General features: G+C 45.6%; 2 protein-coding genes and 1 long non-coding RNA gene across 3 annotated transcripts; 1 reads left to right on the top strand and 2 right to left on the bottom strand.

Moving 5' to 3' along the window:
* Window positions 1–4,477: 4,477 nt before the first annotated feature.
* LOC104139325 (olfactory receptor 2D2-like) lies at window positions 4,478–5,416 on the bottom strand. Its single transcript, XM_009667422.1, has one exon. The coding sequence runs from the start codon at window positions 5,414–5,416 to the stop codon at window positions 4,478–4,480; it is 939 nt and encodes a 312-aa protein (XP_009665717.1).
* A 4,476-nt stretch (window positions 5,417–9,892) lies between these two features.
* LOC104139327 (olfactory receptor 5AR1-like) lies at window positions 9,893–14,996 on the bottom strand. Its single transcript, XM_009667423.2, has 3 exons — window positions 14,049–14,996; window positions 12,454–12,547; window positions 9,893–10,122 (listed from the first exon to the last, which is right to left on the bottom strand). The coding sequence occupies exons 1-3, from the start codon at window positions 14,994–14,996 to the stop codon at window positions 9,893–9,895; spliced, it is 1,272 nt and encodes a 423-aa protein (XP_009665718.2).
* Window positions 14,997–16,800: 1,804 nt separating this feature from the next.
* Window positions 16,801–21,595, top strand: LOC138067392 (uncharacterized). Its single transcript, XR_011141257.1, has 3 exons — window positions 16,801–17,006; window positions 17,284–17,346; window positions 17,697–21,595. It is a non-coding gene; the product is annotated as an uncharacterized lncRNA (long non-coding RNA).
* The last annotated feature ends 3,318 nt before the right edge of the window (window positions 21,596–24,913 follow it).

Raw genomic sequence — 24,913 nt, 5'->3', positions numbered from 1 at the left:
ATCATGCTCTGGGGTTTCTTCTTTTCATGTCATAGCCAGGCAGTCAAGAGCCACAGCCGGGGCAGTAGTAGGAGAGCCCGGATCGGTCTCTCCAGGATGGACGTCTGGGCTCAGGCTGTCAATGCCTGATACAGCAGTAGGAGCCAGGGTTGGGGTTATCCCTTGGTCAGGCCCTCTCCTGTGCGGGATGGGGGTTAGCACTGCTCACTCCTAGTGCGTAGGATACTAGCTAATGAAAGATCCCAATTTCCATACCTTGACCTCCAGGCAGGGTCAGGATGCACCAGCTGCACTCAAAATATCTTTCTCATCACTGCTTATCCAGCGCTGTGATCTTCTTTGGCAGGGCCAGGAAGCACCAGTCTCGCTCCAAAACGCAAAGCCTTCACTTGCTTTTGGGACTCTTTCAACTACCTTGCGGAGGAAACCACATCCGTAGGAGCTTTCCCTATGCGGGCAGACATCACAATAGAGCGTACGCCAGGGAAGTTATAATTACAAATTTGTATATCTGGAATGACCTCCATTTTCAGGTGCGATATTTTAAAAAAAAAAAAAGGCACTCATTTGGGTGGGTGGAGGAAGGGGAAGTGTTTGCACACCTGGGAGATGACAGACGTGCTTGCATCTGTAAAGGCTGCAATTCATCTTGCCCAAGCCTTGTAGTCTAAAAAACTCACCCTTTAGCCTCATCTTAAAATAGGTGTCTAAACTGAGCCAGTTTTCCTGGACAGATAGAAAGGCAAAAAAAAAAGAAACAAATATCGCATCACAGATGCCTGTAACAGCAATGTTTGTATTTTACTTTTTTTTTCTCCAAGCATATTTCCATTATTAGTCTTTTCAGATAAACGAGATGTTTATGATGAGAACTATTTTCCTAGTCTTTCATTCGCACATAAAACATCCAAACAATGCATTCCTCTGGCAACAGCTGGGGCTTGGTATGGGGCTTTTTTATTACAGCTGCAGAGTTCAGACAGAATTCCCTCAGTCTTACGCCGGCCATGAATGAGCAATTTTGTCCAGCAGCTGAATTGTCTGGAAAACAATGGACTAGGCTTTCCAGACCTGCGTCCAGCAAGCTAGCCAGCGGCACGCCTTGTGCTCTTCGCTGACGTGCCCTCTCTCTACCCCGCTGAAGCTTTTCTACCTCTGCTTTTGAAGCAGGTTAAGGAGCCCTTTGCTCTGCTGTTTATTCTATCTCGGGCAAACACATTTCTGTCTAGCTTTTGGACTTGGAGAGTGGTTTATGGAGAATTCACTGGTATTCAGATGTTTACGGTAGCACGGGAAGAGTTTTCTGCCCGTTCTCCGCAGAGGGAGCCCAGAGAACCACCTTGTGGCCTAGGGAGCTAGCTTGGACTTGGATGCTTAACTTCAGGTTTTTAAAAACACGTGAGGCAAATCTCTTCTTTGGAGACCAGAAGGACAGCTGGGCTTTTTTTTTTTTTTTAATAGTTTTCCATATACTTGATCCAGTTTTCCTGACACATTGCTCAGAGGCTTCTGGTGCTGGTTGTTAGGGATTGAACAGTGGGTTTGGACCTTTGATCACCTAATATGATGACTCTTCTGTTTCCACTCAGGCAACACGATGACAGACAGCAGGAAAATGGGACCAAGCCGGAAGAAAATTTTTTCTTTAGGGCAGCTCTGGTTAGGCACTGCCCCCGAAAAAGAAAGGAGCACCAACGTTTCACTTGAGAAAATCCCCGATTCTCTTTTCAGTGAAGATACTGTGCAGCGGCAAATAACAATAGTAATAAGAGATAGCAAGGGTGGGTTTCAGCAGGCCAGAGCTCTCAAAACAAACAAATGGAAAAATAACTACGTAAATCATGGCACAGGCTTGAGAATTAAAGTTCCTGCCTTCCCAACCGCAGCAGGACCTACTAGTAGGTGCCTTTTTGTCCTTTGTACGCGCAGTATTGCCAACGCTGCGCTGATCAGGGATTGCCGGAACAGAGGCAGCGGCAGCGTGTTCCTTGCAAAATCCTTCTGCTACCTCACCTGGCAAAGCACGCGAAGGAGATACTTTCTCACCTTTCCAAACTTCGGCATGACTGGGGACATGGATCCGTTCTCTCGTTCTGAGGATCCTTTCAGACCTGGTCCCCGAGGTCGGTATTTCAGCTGCTCGGGACATCGTTTGGGCAGAACACAATGCCTTTGGCAACAGTTTGTTGAGTAAATACATGATTGCGCGTGCTATCTAAAAAAATGTTGCTTTGCCCGTGTATCCTAGAATTAGACTTTCCAGAGCTCTCCGGGCTTTCTGTGCTCTGCGAACATATCCCAGATTTCCTTCACACCTCCACCTTTCTCAGTAGAGTTGCTGGAAGAGGTAGGAGACAACCAGACAGAGGAACAGCAAGTACGCCCACAGTTCCTTGAGGAAAATAATGGCGGAAACAAATCTAAGCTCACCGGGCCATCTGAAAGAAGTCAGCTGGTTAAAACTTTGGTGGTGTTCTCATGGAGGCAAAGAAACTGTCCGTTTGTCTCTTGTGTACAAGAGGACCAAATGGGGCTACTGTAAACTTCACCTAAATCCCAAGTTAGACAGGACTGAGGTGCTCAAGTTTTCAAGAGGGCCTCAAAAAACTCCTCGCTGACTGTACTGCCCGAAACTTCCAGCACAATCGTAGCACTTTTGAGACATGTATTTATGAAGTGTGATAATTGACAGTGATTTTACATGTATTGCTGAAAAAGACCTACCATTCAAAACTTTGGTTTCAGGTTGATTTTGCAGCTGTTTTCCCCTATCAGTGAACGCTCATGCTCAGTAGCAGTTTGACTTGCCCAGTCTTTGTGGGGAATTGAGGGGGGCTGATGCTGTTTTGGTCCTCCCTGCAGTCATGAGTTTTGGCCAGTGTTTCAGGCTTTTGCAAATATGTGGGTTGTCTTCCAGATCACCTACCAGCAGAGCGTCTTGCAAGCAGATTTGTGCCAGGTGATAATTTTTTAGAGTAGAACATTTTTGGTCATAAAATTAAAGGGAGAAGACAAGATGTTGCCCTTAAAGATGCTCTGTCTGTTTTGGCTGTACGTGTCTTAGAGAGGCTATAGGGATTTGTGCTTGCTTTCATTTTCCAGCATTGGTTTATTTAGACTTTAAACTCCATTGGGCAAGGACTTTCTGTGGGTTCTTCTAGGTCTGGATTATTCCCATCTAAATTTAATCATCAAAGTGCTAAAACTAAATGAGGAAGGCTGGTCCCTGGAGAGGCGACCTCCCTCTGCAGCCAGTGAATCATTCGGATCTAAAGTTGTAATACCTTTGCAGGTCCATCCTCTTCAGAGCAGGCAACTCCTAATGCAGGCACGTTGTGGCACCCAGATCTTAGCTATAATGTCTCCGAGTAAGAAATAAATCCATACCACAAAAAGGAGGATGCGCAGTTGTCCGTGCCTGAGAAAGCTATTACGTGGGGAACAAACCCACCAGTTTTACAGGAATATGAGTACAAAGCACATCTCCCAAAAGGATAATTGAGCTGTCAGCAACTTCAGGGGAATTTTGAAGTACTTTTCATCTTGCCTAGGTCCCTTGAAACCTAAAGAAGATCTGTGTGGAGTTAAAGAAGGAAAACCCCTTTCTGATACTCATGTCTGATTCCACCCTACTCAAATCAGAAAATGGAAAGCTACAGGTGAGCTGTCCACAGAATACAAAGTTGAAGGCTCTTGCCCCGTGAGGATGCAGCGTTGCACCAAAACGCAGCAGGCGTTTAGAGGGGCAGAAATTGGATGCAGAAGTAGCAAAGTCAGCTGCAGAAACGGGGTTGAGAAAACACCCACAGCACAAGGAAACAAATAACTCGTTGCAAACGCCTGCATTGTTTATTGGAGAAGATGGCAGTTTTGTTTGCTAACCAGCCAGAGCAGTCTTCAGCCAAACCTTGAAATGAGAAGTGAGGCCGTTACTCTTCCTTACGCTGGTGATAAAACGCGGAACAATACAATAGAGGTTGACAAACCTGGAAGTCCGAAGAGAAATCTCGGCAGTGGTTGATGTTAGTGCGGCTTGCCTTTGGATGAGTTCAAATGTGAATGAAATCTTTTGTACGCTTTGAAGTTAACTAGGAAAGATTTCAGAGAGAAAAGACGTTTCCAGCTTTGTTTAAAACATTTCCCCCCCCCCCCCCAATTCTGGGGAACTACTTTCTCTTGGTTTTGGTTTCTTGTTATGATTCTGTTGGTATTTTCTATTTCTACTTTAAACGAATAACCAGCTTGAGACAGGCTGAAGCCAGTGTCTTTATTTGCCCTCTGTTTTAAGCCAAATTCCAAAAGCCATTTAGAAAGTTATTTGCATGTAATTTCTTTTTGTTAGGCCCTGTTGAATTTAGCACGTTTATCTCAGTCTTTGTAAAAGACATCGGAAGGAATAATTGCAACGAGAGAAATCACCTCATCTGAGCACGTTCCTCTCGGAGCTAAATGAAATACTACCACCCTTGTAGATTCTTCAGATAAACAGGGATTTGGGTCTACTGACTGCCCTTCTCAAGGCACACTTAATGTCCTTGTTCCTGAGGCTGTAGATCAGGGGGTTCAGCATGGGGGCCACAATGGTGTAAAACACCGCCACCACTTTGTCCGTGTCCCGTGGGGACCTTGACTTAGGATTCATGTACATGCAGATGGCTGTCCCGTAGAATATGGTTACCACCATCAGGTGGGATCCACAGGTGGAGAAGGCTTTGGACTGCCCATGGGCAGACTGAATCTGCAAAATGGTCAAAAGAATTCGGCCGTATGAGGTGATGATCAGGAGAAAGGGGATGAAGACGATGAGGATGCTGAAGGCGAAGACCACCATCTCCGTGAGGGCGATGTCGGCACAGGCCAAAGCCAGCACGGCTGGCACTTCGCAGAAGTAATGGTTCAGGGTGTCGGGCCCGCAGAAGGGCAGCCTGAAGGTGAGGCTGTTGATGACCATTGAGCTCAGCAGGCTGCTGATCCAGGAAGCCGCAACCATGTGAGAGCAAAGCTTCTTGCTCATGACGGCCGCGTATTGCAAGGGGTGACATATCGCCACATACCGGTCATAGGCCATGACTGCGAGCAAGACACACTCTGCCATGCCAAAAGCCAGGGAGAAATACATCTGAGCAGCACAGCCATGGAAAGAGATAGTCCTCTTGGTCAAGAGGTTCACCAGCATCTGGGGGATGTTGGTGGAGACATAGCAGATGTCTAAGAAGGATAGGTTGGCAAGGAAAAAGTACATGGGTTTCTGCAGCTGGTGATTGGCTCTGATCACTATAATGATCATGATATTCCCAACCACTGTGAACAGAAAAAAACCCAGGAACACTATGAAAAGAACAGCCTGTGTCCTTGGTTGGCTGGAAAGGCCTTGAAAGATGAATTCTGTCACTGTGCTTTGGTTTTCCTCGGCCATTATTATTCCAATGGTTTAGCTGACAAGATAAATAGTAACAAAGTCAACTCAAATCTGTGGCAAGGAAAGTGTAACAATAGCTCATATTTTACCCTCTGAAAAGGGGAGAGAATGTGCCATTGAATATCACGTATTGCAGATACAGCATAGCATCCGTTTTATATCATCTCTTGCGTTGAGTACAGAAATGAAAAGAAAATGTTGAAGTTTTCTCATGACAGATTTAGCTGAATGCCAGTTCATAGTGGTTTAATTATGTTTAACTGAAGAGTACCTGATTTATGAATTGTAATTCTGAACAGAATGACTCTTTTTTCTTTAAAAAAAAAAAAAAAAACACCCAAAAAACAGTTTTGTGTTAGAGCAGAAGACAGCGTTAGAAGCTTGCTTTTTAATGTTCTTTTTTTAATATGGGAAGAAACACGAAAGAGACTTCTGCAGTGAAACTGGCCTTCAAACACTTTTGTTATGACAAAACTCTACAGTTTCAGACAAATGTGCCTACAGCCTTATCCTTTTTCTGCAGTAAAGCCAAAATATTCAGTGCACAGACCATATTTAACAAAGCAATATGTCCAACTAAGTTATATATCTAGGATTTTATGGCATTCTCATCGCTATATCTTCTAGTGTTCATTTTCTATCTTCCCACTATGTTGTCTAAGATGTAGTTAAGCATTCGTTATGACCTGAAAGTTTTAGAGCAATATATGCTCCTAGCTGCTGCATTCTGGATTTTTGTGCAATAAAAGGAGAGTAGCAGAGCGCCTACATTAATAGCGCTGTGGAAGAGACTAAACTACAGCACGTCAAATTGCATTTATCCGAGGCATCTACAGGTGGCAGTCGGATAGGACGCAGGGATGTTGGGAGATGTGGGCTCCTCTGAAATGAAAGCAGGACAAGCGGCAGGTCACACCAGGGTGTCCCACGTAGCACCAGACAGCTAGGACGTCTACTCAGTACAGTCAGCGGACTCCGCGGGGTGATTCAGCTGACCGGCTAACAGGTGATAACTCTAGGTACTTCAGCTGAGAAGCTGAGTAGCCCTCTGGACTCCCTTGAGACCTGACTCGTTCCTCACTGACTAGAGAAGAAATTCAGATCTGTAACTTGCATATGGATGTCTATATGTAGTTGCCTGAATCAGATGCATTAATCTGAAACTGAATCCTATCCTTTGTGTTTAAGACCAAGAAGATCCTCTTGTATTTAAGACAGCAAATATTCTGTCCACGGGAAGCGTTGATAAATGAAGCACTTCTGCAAGACAGAAACTGTTCTTGTGGGGAGGTGAAGAAATACTTGTAAGAAGCTCAGGTCCAAGAGGTGGTTTACCTCAGCCCAGGATCAGTGTCTCAAGCGGGTGAGGCGGTGGCTGAGCTACGATCCCAGTCAGCACAACTGGAGGCCTCTGTCTCCACTGCAGCCCGAGGGACCTGGACTGCTCACCACCTACCTTTCAGTCAGCAAAGGACGGGTGCCTCTCTCCTGACTTTAAAGGTGGCATTGAGGTGCCTAAGCGTTGATGCCTCTTGCCGTTTTAGATGTGTCATGGTATCTAAGACGTCTGAACGGGACAGGCAGATATGATGCAAGCACTGCAGGAGACTTTCTGTCACCTGGAGCTACTTCTGGGTCCCAGTGGAACGTCCTGTGCTGTCTAAAGTGACAACAGACGCCTGAGCCCAGTTCCCTACGTAACTGCATTTGAGCCAGTTGTCTAAGCTCCCGTTATACTCAGTGAAGATGTACTCAGTAGGGTTGAGGGAACGATTCCTCTAACGTTTTTAGAAAGAAATGAATTGTTCTTTAGACTCTGTTGGCCAAGTCAGCTAGATCTTCACTGACAACTGTGCAAAGGTGGCAAGCAGCTCATCTCATATAGACACCTAAAGTCAGGTGAGGTGAGTCTGATCCCTGATATTTAATGAGATATTTAATTTAATCCTATCCTTATTTAAGACCTGAACTCTCTAGAGTAAGTGGGCTCTTCGTCAGCTTTGATGCCAGCCAAGAGAACCTGAGCAGTGTGAAATTCAGTATCTTAACTTGGACGCAGAACTTGCAGCATGATCTCTCGCTTTCATTCTTTGAAGTGTGTATACATATGAGCTTTTTGAAGCCTGTGCCAACAGAACAGCTACATCCAGCTTCTGACTGTTCAGGCGTTTAAAATTACACAACACTGCGTAGGCAGAGAGCAATTAAATTTTGCCTTCAATAAACTAGTTATGGTCATGTTTCTGATGTATATCATACCACATTAAAAAAGAAACCCTCAGGATTTGAAAACCTCTGCAAACAAGGAAGGAGGTTTACTCTAGCAATAATATAAATTACCAGAGCGGGATTTTTCCCATAGGATTTCTTTTTTCTAAACACTTTGGAGTATCTGAGACTAAGTGGCTCACGAGAAGAAGTTCCACACGCTTGAGATTTGCACTCCTAAAAGTTACTCACCAATTTTTGAACATCCTTTCCTTATAACCTATTATTGATGTGAGCATATAGCAGCTCTGAACTTTTAGTCTTTTGATTCCAAAAGCACTTTAAAGGATGAGTCATCTCTTTTGTAGGTGAGGAAAATGTAGGTAAAACAAGGTTAAGTACTCTGCTCAAGGTTAAAAAAGGTCTCCTGAAGTAACTATCACCTCCTCACGGTCCGTCCACCATCCGTGACAAACATACATTGGACTGATGTGCGTTCTCACATAGATGAAAATACTTTGAAATCATCCCGACGCATCTCGCTGATCAAGACTTGTAGAACTAAAGAATGCTTTTTCTGTACCTGAAAACGTCCCATCTGCGTGAAGGTTGAAACCCATCCATAACAGGAGTACTGAGAGCAAAAGAATCACAAGAAAATCACCACCCCCCAAGCCCCCCCCCCCCCAAACAATCTCAAGAAGAAATGTGTCAGATAGTTGTAGATGAGAAACAAATGCGGAGCGGGTTGGTCTTTCCCAAAGATTTAACTCTTTGAAGCGATAGCAAAGTGGTGGAAGAGTTGAATCGCGTCATTTCAAATTTTCCCTGCTGAGACACAGATACAGTAACTAATTTTAATGCCACCGGGAAGCGCTCCCAGAGGTACCATTGCAATTACTTCTTGTAAGCGCAAGCCCAAGTGTAATTTTAGGTGTTTACATCACAAACAACTGTAGTTTTGGTAAAAGTTTTTAAAATTGCTTCTTCCCTGTTCAAGACTTTTTGTAGGCTGTACATTACAGTAAAGCTCTTGAGCCCAAATATTTTAATAGCTTTGTAGGTTTTTATGTGGAGAAGATTGTCTAAACATGGAATTTTATCCAGTTATTCCGACTTTGAGCCCAATGACTCCTGTTAGGGTGAAACACATCAGTGCTCCTGTTTTGGTCTGAAGACATGGGGAGCCAGAGAATCTGATATATCTCATAAGGTATCACACCAGGTATTCAGCCAGTTCCCACCTGTCTGGACCAAAGACAGATGTCTCAAGAAGCTAAGAGAGTTTTGGTGAGATCTGCCTTTGTTTCAGTAAACGTTTGGGTTTTTTTTCTGAACGCCAGATGTTTCAACCGCAAAACTTTGTGCTTGGAGCCTGGGCCTGTTTCATGACGTATTTTTAATCGGATGTCAGCTCTGGATGAGTTCTGCTAAAGGTTCATCCAAACTTTGGGGAGCCTAAGGGGAAGTGAAAATCCCTTCAGTGCAATCATACCTGGCTCAGTCAGTCATTTTGGAGGTGGGATTCATCCTACCTCTCCTTGGCTTGTAAAACTGAGGTTTCAAAGTGTAAACTAGTCTTTTATGCTACCTCACTAGTCAATCGAGACATCCAAGCACCTGCAGAGGTTGATTCATTGGATCCATTGAACTGAAGTCCCATTAGTCTTAACCGTGTCTCCATCTCTGGGTTAGCCGTTTAGGCTCCCTGTATGTGAGGTAGGTACTTAGAAAAAGCGCTTGCAGATGCTGTAATACTGGGAACAGACATATCTAACGCAGGCAGTTGCTTCAGTTTCCCTTGAGAATATAAGCATCTCCAACCGCGATGAAGAGGTGCACTTATCTCTGAGGAGAAGTCATCGCCTATAACCTTCTCTTGGAGCTAAGTGCCCGTCCAAAGCCTTCCTCAAAAAACAGAGACAGGTTCTCTTTGTCAGTCTTGTGACCAAGGGGCTACAACACCAGAGAGGGGGACTCTTGCCACAGAGCTGTGATTTTTGTCCTATCCGTTTTCTCACTCTCACTGGTGATCCTTTGCCCTATAAACTGCTCGTTGCCAGAGCGGGAAAAGTACATCAGAGAAGGATCATATTATACTCACCCACTTTCTTCTGTTCTTTCTCTGAATCCCTATTTCTGGCTGCTGTCAGAAATAGATACCCCTGAGCTGGCTGGCTGGTGTCCCACTGCAGAGCTATTCCCATGCTCCCAGAAGTGGAGCTGCCCACCTAGAATAGCAGGGTGAGGAAAAAGAAAGAGCTGTCACTGAATGTCCAGCTGGCACAGGCAGTAAAACGTTGGCAAACGCCGTCCAGTGATCCTTGTTTCACGCTGCTGCTTCAGGAACATTTCCAGTCCTGATTTCTCTGCGGTTGCTCGTGCACACACCTCCACAAACGCAGTCTTCTCTGACATACTCTTTTGCACCAGGATGTTTGGAGGAGAAGCTGAATTTCTGGAGCCAGTTTCTCTCTCCTCATAAAAAGTCATCCCTGCAGTTGAATAAAATAAGAGGGTTTCAAAATAAAGTGAAAAAAAGTACCCTGTGTCAATGAAATCCCCATGCTAATCATCACTGGGATGTGTGCACTTCACATTTGCCACTGAAAATCAGACCATCTATTTTCATATCTGGCTAATCTCATATAACCACTGAGGGATGAAAACGAAGCGTTTTCGTTTGTCCCGTCCCATATATCAGGGATTACTGAAATGCTGGATGAGCCTTCAAAAATGTTTGCACGCACCTTTGCTGTTGAACTTCAACTGACACCACCACAAAGACACCAACTTTTACTGCTTAATACAATTACGCAGACCAATTGTAGACCATTTAACGTCTCTGGAGCCCCTCGGCAACGCGTTGCTATAACTCATTTCTCATACCAATGCCTTGTATTCTTAGAAGGTGTGTGTAAATCAGCATGTACAACCAGAGCACAAGAACATAGTTAAGTTGGGAATATCCAACTCGTGGCTCACTTCTCGGTTCCTTTGCTGTGGAGAAGGGTTTCTGAAGAAAAAAGAGATTTTCTTCCTTAAGAAAAATCAAGTATATTAGAAATGTTTTTTTCTTTATTGTTTGCAATGCAACCATGGCAGCATTTCCTGCCTGTCTTTTGTATGCTGTCAGATTCCGAAATGCACAGTGGGGAAGAGGTTGTGAGTGATTTATTTTGTTCCTTAAAAATACTATCTGGTTGTGAAATTCATGCCGTGGTATAGTTCTGACTTCAGAGCTACTCCAAGACTTTGGGGATCAAGAAGAGTTAGGTTCAGTGTTTTAGTGCTGTTCTCTCCTTCATTTCCTCTACACGTTTTATATTCTGTGCGCAGAAGGTGCACGCATCTGTCACGACCACCTTCCTTATCCACACGGAGGATTACAACATCGGAAGCAAAGACATTCAGAACTTCAAACCAAAAACTCCTACTGCAGAAGGTAGCAGAGTGACTCTGATAATGCTTTGCCGCGACAGCTTGTTTCGTCTAAGCACGCTGTTTTCCAAAGACCATCTTCTTTGTTTGCTTAAATACTTGTGCACATAAAATACGTGAGATGACCTGTTCAGATGCAGTGCCTGGGTGCAATTCATAGGGTCAACATATACACCGAGAACAAGGAGATTAAAGACTAATAAGTAACTATCATTCCCCTCAAACGGTGCACGTACACACCTACACACGTGCGCACACGCACAGAGTGGTGTGTACTACTTTGTGGCACTTTGCATCTTCATATATTCTGAAATAGATTTCCTCTGCTTGAGAAATTGCGGATCGTTGGCAAGTGCTACCACCTAAGATGGACGTTTCTGGTGATTCCGAGTGAGGTTCGTGTTTAATGTTTTCAACCTGGAATGCAAAAGGAGGGGTTAAATGCCACAGGACAGCCCTTGTCAACGGAGTCTTAAAGGATTCTTGGACTTCTCCAGATTTGCTCTCTTACTAGTACTAGTCCGTCAAAACTCAGCTGTCCTGCTACTATTTCCTGACCCAGCTGGAAGTTGTCAGGGCCCTGAGGGCACTAATAGACCTTAATAGCCCTGACCACCCTCACCTGAGCCCCCCTGCCCATGGGTCCAGAGCCCTATTTAAGCTCAGCTCAAGGCCTTCAGCCCTTTTCTGAGCTGTGTCATAGGTGTGCCTGTCTTCAGCCCTCTCTCTGCCTCCTGGGTGAACGTTGGTCCCGTGCAGCAGCTAACTTGTCTCCTAGATGGATCCCTCAGACCTATGTTGTAGCTTTGTCCCTGTTTTTGGCCCCATCTTCTTTTTCTCCTGATGGGACCCCCTAAAGTAGGCCTTAGATCTGGTTTATTACTTGCTGTGCCTGGGGCTGTCAATGGACCCTGTTGGTCCGTGCCTTGTCAGGAAGGGCACTGCCTGTGCTTGGGTCCCCTTGGCTCCCTGTCCCTTTCCCTCCCTGATAGTAGCAATGTGGACGTGTTGCATGAATGCACCTCTACTTTTAAACACCCTTGGATGCTGAAGGAAAACACAACTCAGCCTAACTCAGGTATGAAATATCCTTGAATATCTTCAGTGTTAAGTCTCTTTCCCTTTTTTTTTTTTTTTTTCCCACCCCACAAAGCTTCTTGTAGATCAGATTCAGGGCTGAACTCTGATGTTCTGCTCTGTCTCTCCTTGAAGCTATTTTCTTTCTATTTCCAGCCTATCACGTGCTGTATAGATGACTAGGAGCCCTCATCCTACTAAGCATATGCATTTTTTTTGCTGTTGCTCTATGGTCCTTTGGATAGATGGTTTTCATTCAGTGCGCTGTCCCAGCTGACTGTATGGTGAGATAATTGCAGTGCTGATACCCAGCATGTAGTCACTACTGGATCTCTTTCCCATATCTCTAAGCTCTAAGTCCCAGTTGTTAGCAGAGGTAGCCACAAAGACAAAAAGTGACCTCTGTTTTGAAATGAGAAGGAACAGTTATGAAAAGGAACAGATTACTTAGCCTCTGAAGTCCCTGCTTTATTTTGTAGCATGAGTTCAGTACAGAGAATGGTCTTTCAGGGAATTTTCTAGACCTGGAAAACCAAAAGCCTGGTGTAAGGTCCCAGTTGCTTCACCATCTCCTTTGGCTTGTTGCCTCTGACGGGCTCCTAAATACTTTTAGAGTTTCTAAGATGAACATAGAGTTGCAGGTGGCTCTGACACACTCTGATGTTTCTCCATGGATAACATCTGTGTCCCTGATTTGGTGCGTCTAAAAGGGAGACGTGCACTTCATAGTCTCTGCTTACTTTATTCTCAAAGGGGTGAAATATGCCTCTCCTAAGGTGATTCCTGCTAAGTGTGGTGCATGAAGTGAGCTTCTCTGTATGCGTTTTGAGACAAAAACCCTCCTTTTTCTCTGCTGCTCCCTAAGGGCTTTGGGTGATGTGGTCTGGGCTGGTGTTGGTTCTGCTAGTGAAGAAATATTTGAGTGGTGACCCCTCATAGATAACTTTTTCCATTTAAACTCACAGCTGGGACTTGCACATTTATTTTTTCTAGTTTTTAAACTAGACGGATTTCCTGTGTCAGTGAAGGATCCTATTTAAAAAAACAAAAAACAAACCAAAATCTTGCTTTCAGACCTCCACAAAGTCAAATTATCTCCAAGTAGTACTGCAGTTTGATGGAAATGATGAGCTCTCATTCTTTGAAGGTTTTCAGTCAGCTTTGGTATAACTGATAAGTCTCTCCTTCAGGGCTGTTTCCTTGTCTGCTCACTACCAGTGACCTTCCCTTAATTACCAAATCTGGATGATGACCTTCAGCCAAGAATGTCATGTACTTGAACTGATTACATCAAGCTGTGTCTGGTTGCTCAACCCCACCTGGGGAATGCACATGTGTAGCATTCATTTGTTTCAGCTTCAAAAGAGCATTGATTGTTAGTAATGTTAAACTTGGCTTCTGCAAACTCAACAGTTGTGGTCATATACTGCCAGTTGGAAATGCTTCTACTATCACACCTGTTAGCACAGTTGTCCTCGTGAATGTTTGCTAAGAGTAACTCAGTCTTTGCCCCATCATTCCCTCCTGAAGATCTGTCATTGTGTCAGAAAAGGAACTAAATAATGGGAGGGGTGCCTCTCCATCTAAGAAATACAGCTCCTTATGGAGTGACACCAGGAATGTGACATCTGTGAATGTGGGAAAGAGGAGCGGGCGAGGCTTTGAGCACAATTAAGGGACTAAGATTAAAGGGTAAAATCAGACAGTATGGCTACCTCCTGACAGGGTAGAAAGGAGGCAGTGGCTTGCTAGCTCTTGGCAGCAATGACACTCACAGGCGTTTAGGTCCTCATGACTGCTGTTTTCTCCTGTTGCCTTTTAGTTTAAATGGCCAGTAGTAAAACAGAGACTAAATTTCAAGAATGTCCAAGTCTATTTTGTTTAATTTATGACATCCCTTTACTAGTTTGACTTTTTGAAAGGAAACAATAAGTCTGTCTAGGAGCCTCTTGAGAGCATCCTTGACTTCTGTGTTCCTCAGGCTGTAGATCAGGGGGTTCAGCATGGGGATCACCAGGGTGTAGGCAACGGACACCACTTTGTTCTGGTCCAGGGAGTAGCTAGAACTGGGGCGGAGGTACATGAAGATCATAGTCCCATAAAAAACTGAGACTGATATCAAGTGTGAGGCACAGGTGGAGAAAGCTTTGTACCGGCCCTCGGAGGAGTGGATCCTCAGGACGGTTGAGAGGATATAACCATAAGAGACAAGGATGAATGTTAAAGTGCTGAGTGCAATAAAGGTAACGATGGCAAAAAGCACATGTTCGTTGACAGTGGTACTGGAGCAGGAAAGTTTCAGTAGTGGAGGAATGTCGCAGAAGTGGTTGATGACATTAGGACCACAGAAGCGTAAACTGAACACTGAGCTGACATGCACTATTATATTCACGTGGGCTATCATGTAGGATCCCATAGCCAGTCGGACACAAACCTTTTGAGACATGGTGACCGCATAGAGCAGAGGGCTACAGATGGCCATGTACCGGTCATAGGCCATTGCAGCCAGCAGGTAACACTCAGCGATTAGGCACATTCCACAGAAGTATATCTGAGCTGCACACCCTGGCACAGAAATGGCTTTCCTTTCTGCAAAGAAGCTCACCAGCATTTTGGGAGCAACTGCTGAGGAATTGCCTAGGTCTAGCAGAGAGAGGTGGCAGAGGAAGAAGTACATGGGGGTGTGGAGTCGAGAGTTGAGCCTTATTAACGCGATCATGCCGAGATTCCCCACCGAGGTAGTGAGGTAGAGCAGCAGGAACAGCACAAAAAGAATGGCCTGCAGCTCCCAAATATCTGTGATTCCCAAGAGAATGAACTCATCGACGGTGGTCCTGTTTCTTCTGACCATTCCCTTGATCAACGTGCGTCTTTGAAAGGGACAAAAAGCAAAGAACACAAATCAGTTACAACTCCAGACAGAAGGATAATTCACAGTGACAGTGGAAATGTACTGCATCTGGCAGGAATGTAGAAAAAGAAAATTGCATGGTGCTTTACTTTAACAGAAACCTAGCTGTCGCAAGAGTACACAAGAACCAGGTGCTTAACTCAATTCTCTTGAGAAGTTTGCTGTTCTTACACCTTTAACGCTCCTGGAATGATCGCCTCAAAGAAGGGTTACTTTAGTTCCATTCCTGAGATGGTTCCAGGAAAGAGCATGAGCCTGTTATGCTTTGATATTTCCTGCTCAGCTCTACTGTTATTTTTGTCTCGAAAGCTTGTCTTGCGTCCGTGGTGCCTAGGAGGGATAAAAGGAGGATTCTGGTGAGTTACTCTGCGGTTGCTGAACAGTGGAGCGATTAATTGCTATCCACGTCCCTGGATGATGTTTAAACTGGCCAGGGAGTTCTGAGAAGGGGTCCTTGTAAGAAAATACCCTCATATTAAGGAAAAAAAAATTCATGTAGAAAAGCAGTGTACATTAAAAAGCCGGTGATAATTTCCTTGAAGCTTGTTTGCTGATTCCCAATATAACAACTCAAAGGAGAAGACGGGGCAGTGGAGCAGTGCAGTCAAACCGCCCCGTCACATGGCTCTTCCTCCTCCTGCATCCAGGAGCACGTTGTCTTATTAAGCGGTGCTAATGGCAGGACAGAAGTCCTGTCCTGACAAAATCATGCTTCCGTTGTCCATCGCTATGAAAGGGCTTGCGTATAAATTGCAAGAAACACAGGAGCTGACACCGAAGATGGAATCCATCTCACCTAATGTCACCCAATTGCCAGGTGGGATAGCTACGTTTTGAGGTAGTCATTTAAGGCTTCCTTGACAGTTAAAGGAAAGAAGTAGGACCGTAGGGCAAAATTCATGTAAGCTGCTTAGGATGCCTCCTTACTCGAGGCAAAATGCACTGCCTCTTAGAGGTGCCTGCTTCTCACCACTGATTATTAAAGAGTGAATGATGATTAGATCAGCTGTAGGAGTCGATCTCTGTAGAGGATAACATTTAGTCAGACAAATCAGACCTTCAGAGTCAATTGACATGTTAAATAAAAGCATTTAAAAATGTCTACGGCTGATATGGAAAGGAAAGAAAAACCCCATAATTACCTTTTCACTTCTCTTAAATGTTGACTTCAAGAGAAATGCCTCTCACTTTCAGATTCAGGTCTTGTTTTGGTATTTCTTTAAATTTAGAGTTCTGCAGAAAATGAGAACTGTTAATTGCAAGTGTATTAAATGAAAGCCTGAGTTAGCACGGAGGTGCTACTTAGTGAAGCACATGAATGATTTAAATGCCTTTTCAGCTGCTGCTGTTTGTATTGTATTCTGAGTAATTAAGAATGCCCTTTTGGGCTGTTACAGTGGTTCAGCTGGTGAGCAGAAGCTTGCGGAGCCCAGCGGTGTGATCGCTAATGAAGCGTGCTCATAATTTTCTGTGCTGTAGGAAACTCCATGCAAGTCAAGTGGATTATTTTTAGTGACCAACACTATGGTCTGTATCACCTCTTGATGCTGCTAAATGATTCTTCTCATGCCTTATTCTTTTCTCCTTTTTTTGAGGAATTGAGTGCTCATCTAGCCTACGCTATAACGCTATAATCTCAAGCCACGTTTTGGTGGCTTGAGATGAAGACTTAAATACAGTTTATGAGCATGTGCCGAACAGCTCTGCATCTGCTGTAACCACAGAGAAGAGCAGCTCCGCAGCTATCGCAGATCGGCCGCGGCTGAGAGTAGAGCCCTGTTACGTACTTGCCTGAATGGCATTTGTTGTTTTAAAGACAAACTTTCAGGAGCAAAGTTCAAAAGCCTCCAAGTGTGTTAGGGTGAGAAGCCACAGAGACACTCGCTGGTATTTGTTCTCCTGACTCTCCGAGGTCGTCTTCCAAAAAAACAGGAGGAAAATCCTGCTCAGGTCAGAAGTGCTTTTCTTTCTGTGGCTGCATTATTATTTTAAGATTCCACTTTTAGCGTTCCTTTATATGGAAGTTCATTACTGATTTTTCTTCTACTGTTGTGTACACGAGCAGAGACTGCAATTTTGTATGTTCTATGAGTGAGCAAGATTTAAAGGAAACAGGATAGAGAACAAAACAGTGAGACAATTAATCTGCCAGATTTTATAGTATTTCAGGCCATGGATATGTTTCTTACCTTGGAAAGTCTTGTTAGAACATGTTACTTTTCCTCAGAAACAAAGTCTGCTGGGAAGCTGGACCCAATGGCATTCAGAGAAGACCTGAATACTGGATCAAGTAAGTTGCTGGCTTGTTCTGCCTTTCCCCTTCTGGCATTGACTAAAGATGAGACGATACACACGGTCATCAGGGGAATGCAAGCTCCTTATGATCAACTTCCCTTAAGTGCTGCATATGTCCTGGGGGGATCCGGCACTGAGAGAGTGATGCAACGGTTGCAGTACGTGCAGGTCTTTGGTTCATGAATCCGGAGCTCATTAGGAGGAAAAAAACCAATGTGTGTGGTGGTGGTGGTGGGGGGGAACAAAATCCAAAATGTAAGTAGAGGACTCACATTCATCTTTAGGTAATGCTATCATTTATTTTGACAGTAAGTTGGAGCTTGCTTTTTGTATTTTTTGACATAGATTGAATCCTTTCGTTGGCCATGAACCGTACGTGGGTCATACAGAACAAGAGGTGGCAGATGACTGCTGGTCCCATGAAGTGATCAGCGGTGGTATGAGAGTTTGAAAAAGTTGACCTGAAGGGAAGATAATCATCTCAATCTTTGCTGACTCTCAAGAAACAATGCCAATGTTTGCAAGCTGAACTTCAGCCTGCATTTTCTTCCTGGGATCTAAAGATAGTTTACATCACTTGGCAGTCTTCCTTACTGACCAGCAACATTTATTTTTACTGATTTGCAGTCTGTGGTCATCTGACCCATTGACATCAAAGGAGACAGGTGATTAACGTTAGACGTGTGGCAGGTCCCTGAAAGCGCAATCGGATCAGAAGACATATGCAGCGTCTTCTCCTGAACTCAGATAAGCAGTGACCACAATAATCTATGTACAGATGTTTGTACCATGGATATTTTCTGGGATCTGAGGGATTATTTCCCTACGCAAATTAGAGTGGTCATCTAGAAGTTAAGCCTAGACAAGTAACTTGTAATTGTTTAAGTTGAGTGATGAATCCCCTACCTAACAAAACCAACAAAAATATCAAGGATATGAATAACAATCCAAAAATGATGATTTTCCCATTTTCTCCCGGAGGGGCTTTCCCACAACACTCCTCCCAAAACCAGGACATCCTTTATATTCCTCAGGTGTCATGGGTTAGTCCCTGCCCAGTGTTTCAGACAGGCCAAGCCCACCCATCACTGGCTATTGGAAGCCTCAGTGGAGCTTTCCCATCTCTTCACAGACCATTTCTTGAAATGGTCTGAATAAACATCAGTTTTGCTGCTGTTTTTGCTCCCCTTCTATAGGATTGTTTTGGTGATTATGTAGGGTCTCTCCTCAGGAGTGTCCTCTGTTAAGTTCATGGCCCAGAGCTTCAAGCTGTGCTCTGTGTGAGTGCTGAGGGACAGGGTAGAGTGATAAGAAAGTTAGTATCCCTTTTATATCATTTCAGGAGCACAACGTTTAGCTGTGCAAGCCTAACCTTGCTGTCTGGGCTTATTTTATAGTCAATGTAGGGACTGAGAGACCTGCAAAAAGCAACATGAGCTGTTTTCCTTAGAAACTTATCTTAGGATGGGATGAAACGCCTTCTGGAACTGCTTATTTCTTACCAATGTCAGGTAAAAGAAACCAATTGACTTAGGTTACCAACTTTTAGATGTTTCAAGTTCAGACAAATTTCACTGTCATGCATTTGTTTTGGCTTCCTCTGACCTCCAGAGTCTTTCAGAGCTAGTTTATTTGTTGCCCAACACAAACTGAGCGCCTCACAGTTGTCCTCATCCCTGTTTAGATCTCCTTGGAGACCACCATGAGGAATGGCTCAGGTTCAGATGAAGCAAAACCATAAGAGATTAAGTGCTTACCTATGAACGTATACACACTCTCCATTGCAGTGACACATGAACTAGATAAATGGAAAAGACGAGCAACGCAGCAACTATAAATTTGTTGAGTAGTTTGAGAACGACAGTGTTGAGTCACTGAAGCTTCCTTTGCAAAAAATGCAGCAACTGTGTATTTGTCAAACTCCAAAGTTCATTTATTGCCTCTGTCCATCTAGATAGCTGCTTGATGTTATTTTATTCATTGAACATCTTTTGGTTAAGGATATTAATATTAGCTTTCCTATGAAAAAAGCATTAGCTCCTTTTTTTCTGTTTAAAATCAATTGGATACTAACAAAGTGAAGAGATGTATCACTTATAGTAAGCAGTAGATAGGTAATGAAGTAAACTCCTCTAAAGCTTTCCCTGTGTGTTATCACTCCTGTATTTGTTATGAGGGATCCTAGCTAGGAAGAACGGGCATCTTTCCGTTTGATGTGATCATAATCCCATTATCAACAGGTCTAATGCGATTGCCTGAATCCTATTTTCAAAATGATCTTGATCACTTTGAAGTGCATCTGACAATTTTTCAGGAAGCGGTTGCCTCCAGATCCTAGTGGCATGCATCCATGACTTCAGATGGCAGCTTGGCACTCAGTTGTGCCAAAATATTCATGTTATTTCAGCACTGGTCTGATAGCGTATTGTTTTATGAAGGCATTTGCACACTCGGACACCACCAGTAGCATTTTAATTGTTCTACCCTTCCCTTGTGAACAGCTTGGTCTCCTGTATCCAAAGGGAGAGTATAAAACCTGTGGCACTTCCCAACCTTTTCCACATCTAGGAAAAACCAAATATTTCCCTAGTGGGTAAGTTTCCTAATAAGTTAAAATTCCTTCCACGCAGTGAGCTGTGTAGAAATTGTTCTAAATCTATTGCCTTGGAAGAAACAGCCTGGTCATGGACCGTGCGTCCACCTGTCCCTCTGTAACGGCTGGAGACGATGAGCCTAAGATGATCCCCTCTGACGGACACTTAGCTAAATATAGGTGCTATTCATTGACTGAAGTGCCTTGAAATATAGCTGGGAACGAAAATCCTCTGTTTTGAATCCCCAGACTCTGTCTTAACCATTTGGTATCCTATCTGGAGTGGATCAGCTTCATTTTTTTTGGAGGAACATAGAGGTTTCTGTTTCACCTGTGTCTTTTTCTGCAGAGCGTTGATATTTACAGGGTTATTTTACTGACTCGTCAGCATTTTTTCATTAGGTCTTTGTAATCATTGCATCTCCCGTAAATGTAACGGGTGAGCAAGATGTGTGTCTGTCCTGCCTAGAGTTTATACTGGCATCAGCAGAAATGTGTCATTACTTTTGCAGAGTTAAGTTGAACTCTGCATTTTTTCTGGAAGTGTAAAATTAGTACCCAGAATTAATCCTCTGGGAGACTGAATGTATTTGGAAGTATATTTCAATGCCAATTAATTGATTAAGCTTCATCCAAAAGAAAGATGTGAGGATAATTGTTTGGAAAATGTAAAAAATATTTTTGCTTGAGAATTTAAGAACAGCATTGATTTCTTCTTTTCATAGCTTTAAAAATAAGCTGTCTCAGGAAAAAAAAATTTTGTGGGAAAAAAAAAAAACCCGGAATGAGGTGCAACTCTTCATTTCACTTTGAATTCATTCATTTGAGTTTGTTCCTAATTATTTTTGCGTTTCCTTTTTCTGTTTTAAAAAAAACCTTTGTTTCAGCATTTCAATCTATTTTTTTTCCAGTGTCCAATTTCTCTGTTAAATCAGAAAGGTTGTTATTAACCTCAAACTCTGCATGAACTCTTTACCCTTCGGTTCACTCAGATGAATGCATACCAGTTGTTATGTGTTAATATGTTTCTCCTAAGTGATATGTCACATGAAAGACCCTTTTATATCTATACTGTGTTCTAGGTCTTAAAATACCACCTGAGGTCCTACTTCACACACATCATTTAATATGTCTGACATACAGGAAGAATTGCACGTAGAAAGTCTGTTTGTAAAGCTCTCCTTGAATGTTCTCCTAAGCTTCCCTTCTATGATGTTCCCCTGCTGCTGGAGCCTTCCTGCTCCAACACACGCATCAGTGAGGTCCTCCTCTTTGCCCTGCATGGCTTCATACAAACCAGCACCTTCCTGATTGTTGTCCCCTCAGATGCCTGCATCCTCTGTGCTGTCCTCTGAATCTATGCAGCGAAGGGCAGGCGCAAAGCCTTCTCCACCTGCCCCTGCCACCTGATGGCCATCACGTTTTTCTGTGGCTCCCTCTTCACTTATTTCTGTCCCAGCTCCAGCTGTCCACTGGACACCTAACAAACGATCTCTGCATTTCACACGCTTGTCTTTTCCATGTTGAACCCCAGCCTGAGGAAGGAGGAGGTGACATCTCTCAACCAAGATGTTTTAAAGAGGAGTCCAATTCAGGTATCTGTGTGATTGCATGTATTAAATATGGAACATTAAAAGCCTTTGTATACTGGAAAAGACTTCAGCTGATTTGGCAGCCAGCTCTGCTGTATATTCTATAGACAGGGGAATCTCATCTGCTCCTGACCACAGTTTATCTTATTTTAGCACTAGGACCTGTTTGGGTTTTACCAGGCATCCTTCCTGCTTAGTCTGCAGGATTATTCTGGTTCCACCTGACATCTTTCCTGTTTGTTCTCATCCTCTGCTCTTACCTTGCAGATTTTACCACTTGTCTGTGTTCTCCTCTACCCTGTCTGTGTGCAGCTATACCGCAAGTCTTTCCCCCTTTATGGCACACTTATTTATTTATGCTTAGTTGAATTACTAAATGCTCATACTTTGTTGATGGCTATGCTATTAGCAGTGTTACAGTGTTACAAAGCACTTAGATGCCCTTGTGAAGATGCACTATTGTCTTATGCTGGTGCCTGAGTTCAAGGTAAGCTAATATTAATTATATCTTGCTTAGTACTACTTTGACTTCATACATGCAATAGGCCTCTGCTTTGGCTGTATAACGCTTCCTGCCAGTTCAGCACTGGATCCCTTTGTTTTTCCTCTTGCTGTCGAGGTATCTGTAGAAGTCTCTCTGATTGCCTTTGCCTGTCCCTTGCCATTTTAAGCTCTGGCCAAGCTCCAGGTTTCCTAATGCCATCCTCTGCACACCTGGGCAATGCTCCTGTATCCCCGCCATCTTGGCGGCCTGTCCCTACAGGGTGGTGGTGAAGAAGATGAGGTTTCCCATCCCATGTACAGACCCTGAGGCTGGCAGCCCTTCAGGGTGGGCAGAGCTGGTGGCCAGTGCCTCCCTCAGATAGCATTGGTCTATTCCGGCTGAATCAGAGAAAGGGACAAGGAAGGGGTGGGGGCAAAGGCAGCTGCCCCCTACCTGGCAGGCAGGGTAGTGATGCCTGGCCTTCAGGCTCAAAGTGCAGCAGTCAACAGCTCAAAGCCCAGGTGGTCATGGGTGGCATCAGTCAAGGACCAACACTGGGCCTGATCCTGTTCAGCAGCAGCATCAATGACCCACACAAGGGGACAGAAGGTATCTCAGCGAGTCCACAGAAAATGGTGAACTGAAGAGGGGAAGCCATCCATACCACGAGGGTGCAGGGGTCATGCACGGAGGGACTCTTGATGAGCTGGAGGAATGGGCCAAGAGGAACCTCCTGAAATTCAGCAAAGCACCAAGCCCTGTCCCTGGGCCAGAAGGATCTCCAAGCATGGAGACAGGTTGGGGACCCATGGGTTGGAGCTGCTCTGCAGAGAAGGACAGGGATGCTGGTAGGCAGGGCTAGATGGCTTCCCCGCGGTCCCTTCCAGTCCAAGTGATTCTGTGGTTCCTAACAGCATATTGACCAGCCTGACTTGGCCATGGATTTCTTCCTTTTCTTCCATCTGTCCCCAATCAAAAATATCTAGCTATGGCTATTTGTAAGCAGTGAAAATATCAATGTCTGAGGTTAGCAGCTGCAGAGGAAGGGAGTTTTGTGTGCGTATGTGCATGGTGAGCAAAGGTCAGCAACAGCTGCTTTTGTGGAAAACTGAAGATGTAATTTTAATGCTTCTCCGATGTTGCAACACGTTGCGTGCACTGGGGAGAGTTTCCATTGAGAAGGTGTGCCAAGTGCTCGTCCTTATCTTCCTCCTATAAATGTCTCTTTATAAGCTGCCCTTTTGCATCCTCCCCAGCTTTCAGCTCCCACTGCGCTGAGAGGCCGAGGTCCAACTCCACGGCGGTGCAACCCCAGCTCGGGCTGCTGAGGAAAACTAGTTTTTGCACAGAGCTGGCAGACGGTGCGTAGAAAGCTGAGACCGAGCTACGCTACAGACCGAAGAGGACAAACAGCAACAGAGAAAGGGTTATAATCCCAAAGAGAACGTGGCGTCGACAACCAGCTGCTCCACCAGACACCGGGAAGTCGGCGTCGTTGGCGAATGATGGCAACGGCTCCTGCTCGGGCGGCGACGGTGCTACCGCGCTGGTCAGAGGCCGGCGGTCGCTTGGGCCGCGACACGGCCGCCGGGGCGCGTTTGTCGGGCACCATCACAGCCGCAGCCCCGCGTTCGTCGCCGAGGCGGCCCCGTCATGGCGGCCGCCGCCACCCCGGACTACGCCTCCCAGCGTGCCGCGCGGCGGCCCCTGACGTCATCGGCCCGCGACACGCCGGCCTCGTCCGCATGGCAACGGCCGCCGCGCTCCCTGCGACAGCTTTGCAGGAAGCGGCCGCCACGCGCTGAGCGGGGACGCGCAAACAGCTCCCCGCCGGCTGTGAGAGCCGCTGTGGCAGCGCGGGGGAGAGGGGTGTTGGGGGGGGGGGAGAGCCCCGCTCTACCACCGCGACGCCTCGGGGGACTACATCTCCCAGCATGCCCCGCGCACGCCGCTCGCCGCCTCCTCCCTCCTGATTGGCTCAGCGCAGTGCGCCTGCGCCGTCAGCGCCCGGCGCGGGGCAGGGCGGGCCCCGGCGCCCCCCGGTGGCCGCGCGGGGCAAGGCCTCAGCGGGGCCGGCGGCTCCGGTGTCGCCGTCAGGGCTGGTAGCCGCGGGGAGGGGGAAGCCGGGCTGTGTCGCTTGCCAGGGTTTTTTTCCCTTCCCCCGAGGTGCCAAGCTCGTCTGAGCGCTCGGGCGGCCTTGTGGCAGCTGAGGGCCGGCTCTGGGGCTTCCTTTGTGCCGCGCCGGCCGGCAGAACGCGTGGGGTTTTTTTTGGGGGGGGGGGGGGGCCCTTAACGGCAAGTTGGGGTCACGGGGGGGCTGGGTGAGCCCTGGGTGCCCGGCCGGCGTAGGCCTCGGAGGAGGGAGAGGCCCTGATGTTACAGGCAGCCTTAGGCCGCGCAGCGGGGCGGAAGCGTCGCTCGGGTCCGGCCTTGCTGAGGGGAGGGAAGGCTCGGATGAGTTATGACAAGCGGAGCTAATGGATGCGAAGGCCAGCAAAGTGGAAAGTACTTAGAGGGAAATGAGGTTTCTGGCTTAACGATGACAGGATTAGGCAGGCGTGTTAGCAGTGCAAATGGTGATAAGTACTGGAGGGCGCTGCCGGCGGTTGGCAGCTTTTTATTGCCCTCCTCACCCCCCCAGTCCTGTTAAATCTCTTGAGTTTTGGGGAAAGGGGTTGAAAGAGGAGGAGGCGGCGCTGGGAGCGGTGGCCGCTTTCCCTGCCTTGTAGTTGTGGACTGTAATCCTCGTGCTGTAAGCAAAATGGGGATGTTACAAAGGTCTAGGAAGAGCTGTAAAGGACAGGATTGTTTGCGTGATGATTGAACTCTGAAATTAAAGCTAAGTGCTGCGTAACCTTTCACATGCTCCCTGACCAGCAGCGCGGGGTGAGGA

Source organism: Struthio camelus, chromosome 5 (genome assembly GCF_040807025.1).
Source record: "Struthio camelus isolate bStrCam1 chromosome 5, bStrCam1.hap1, whole genome shotgun sequence".
In the NCBI taxonomy this organism is placed as follows: domain Eukaryota; kingdom Metazoa; phylum Chordata; class Aves; order Struthioniformes; family Struthionidae; genus Struthio; species Struthio camelus.
Note: the sequence above shows the minus strand (reverse complement) of the source record. Positions and strands in the feature narration are given on the sequence as shown.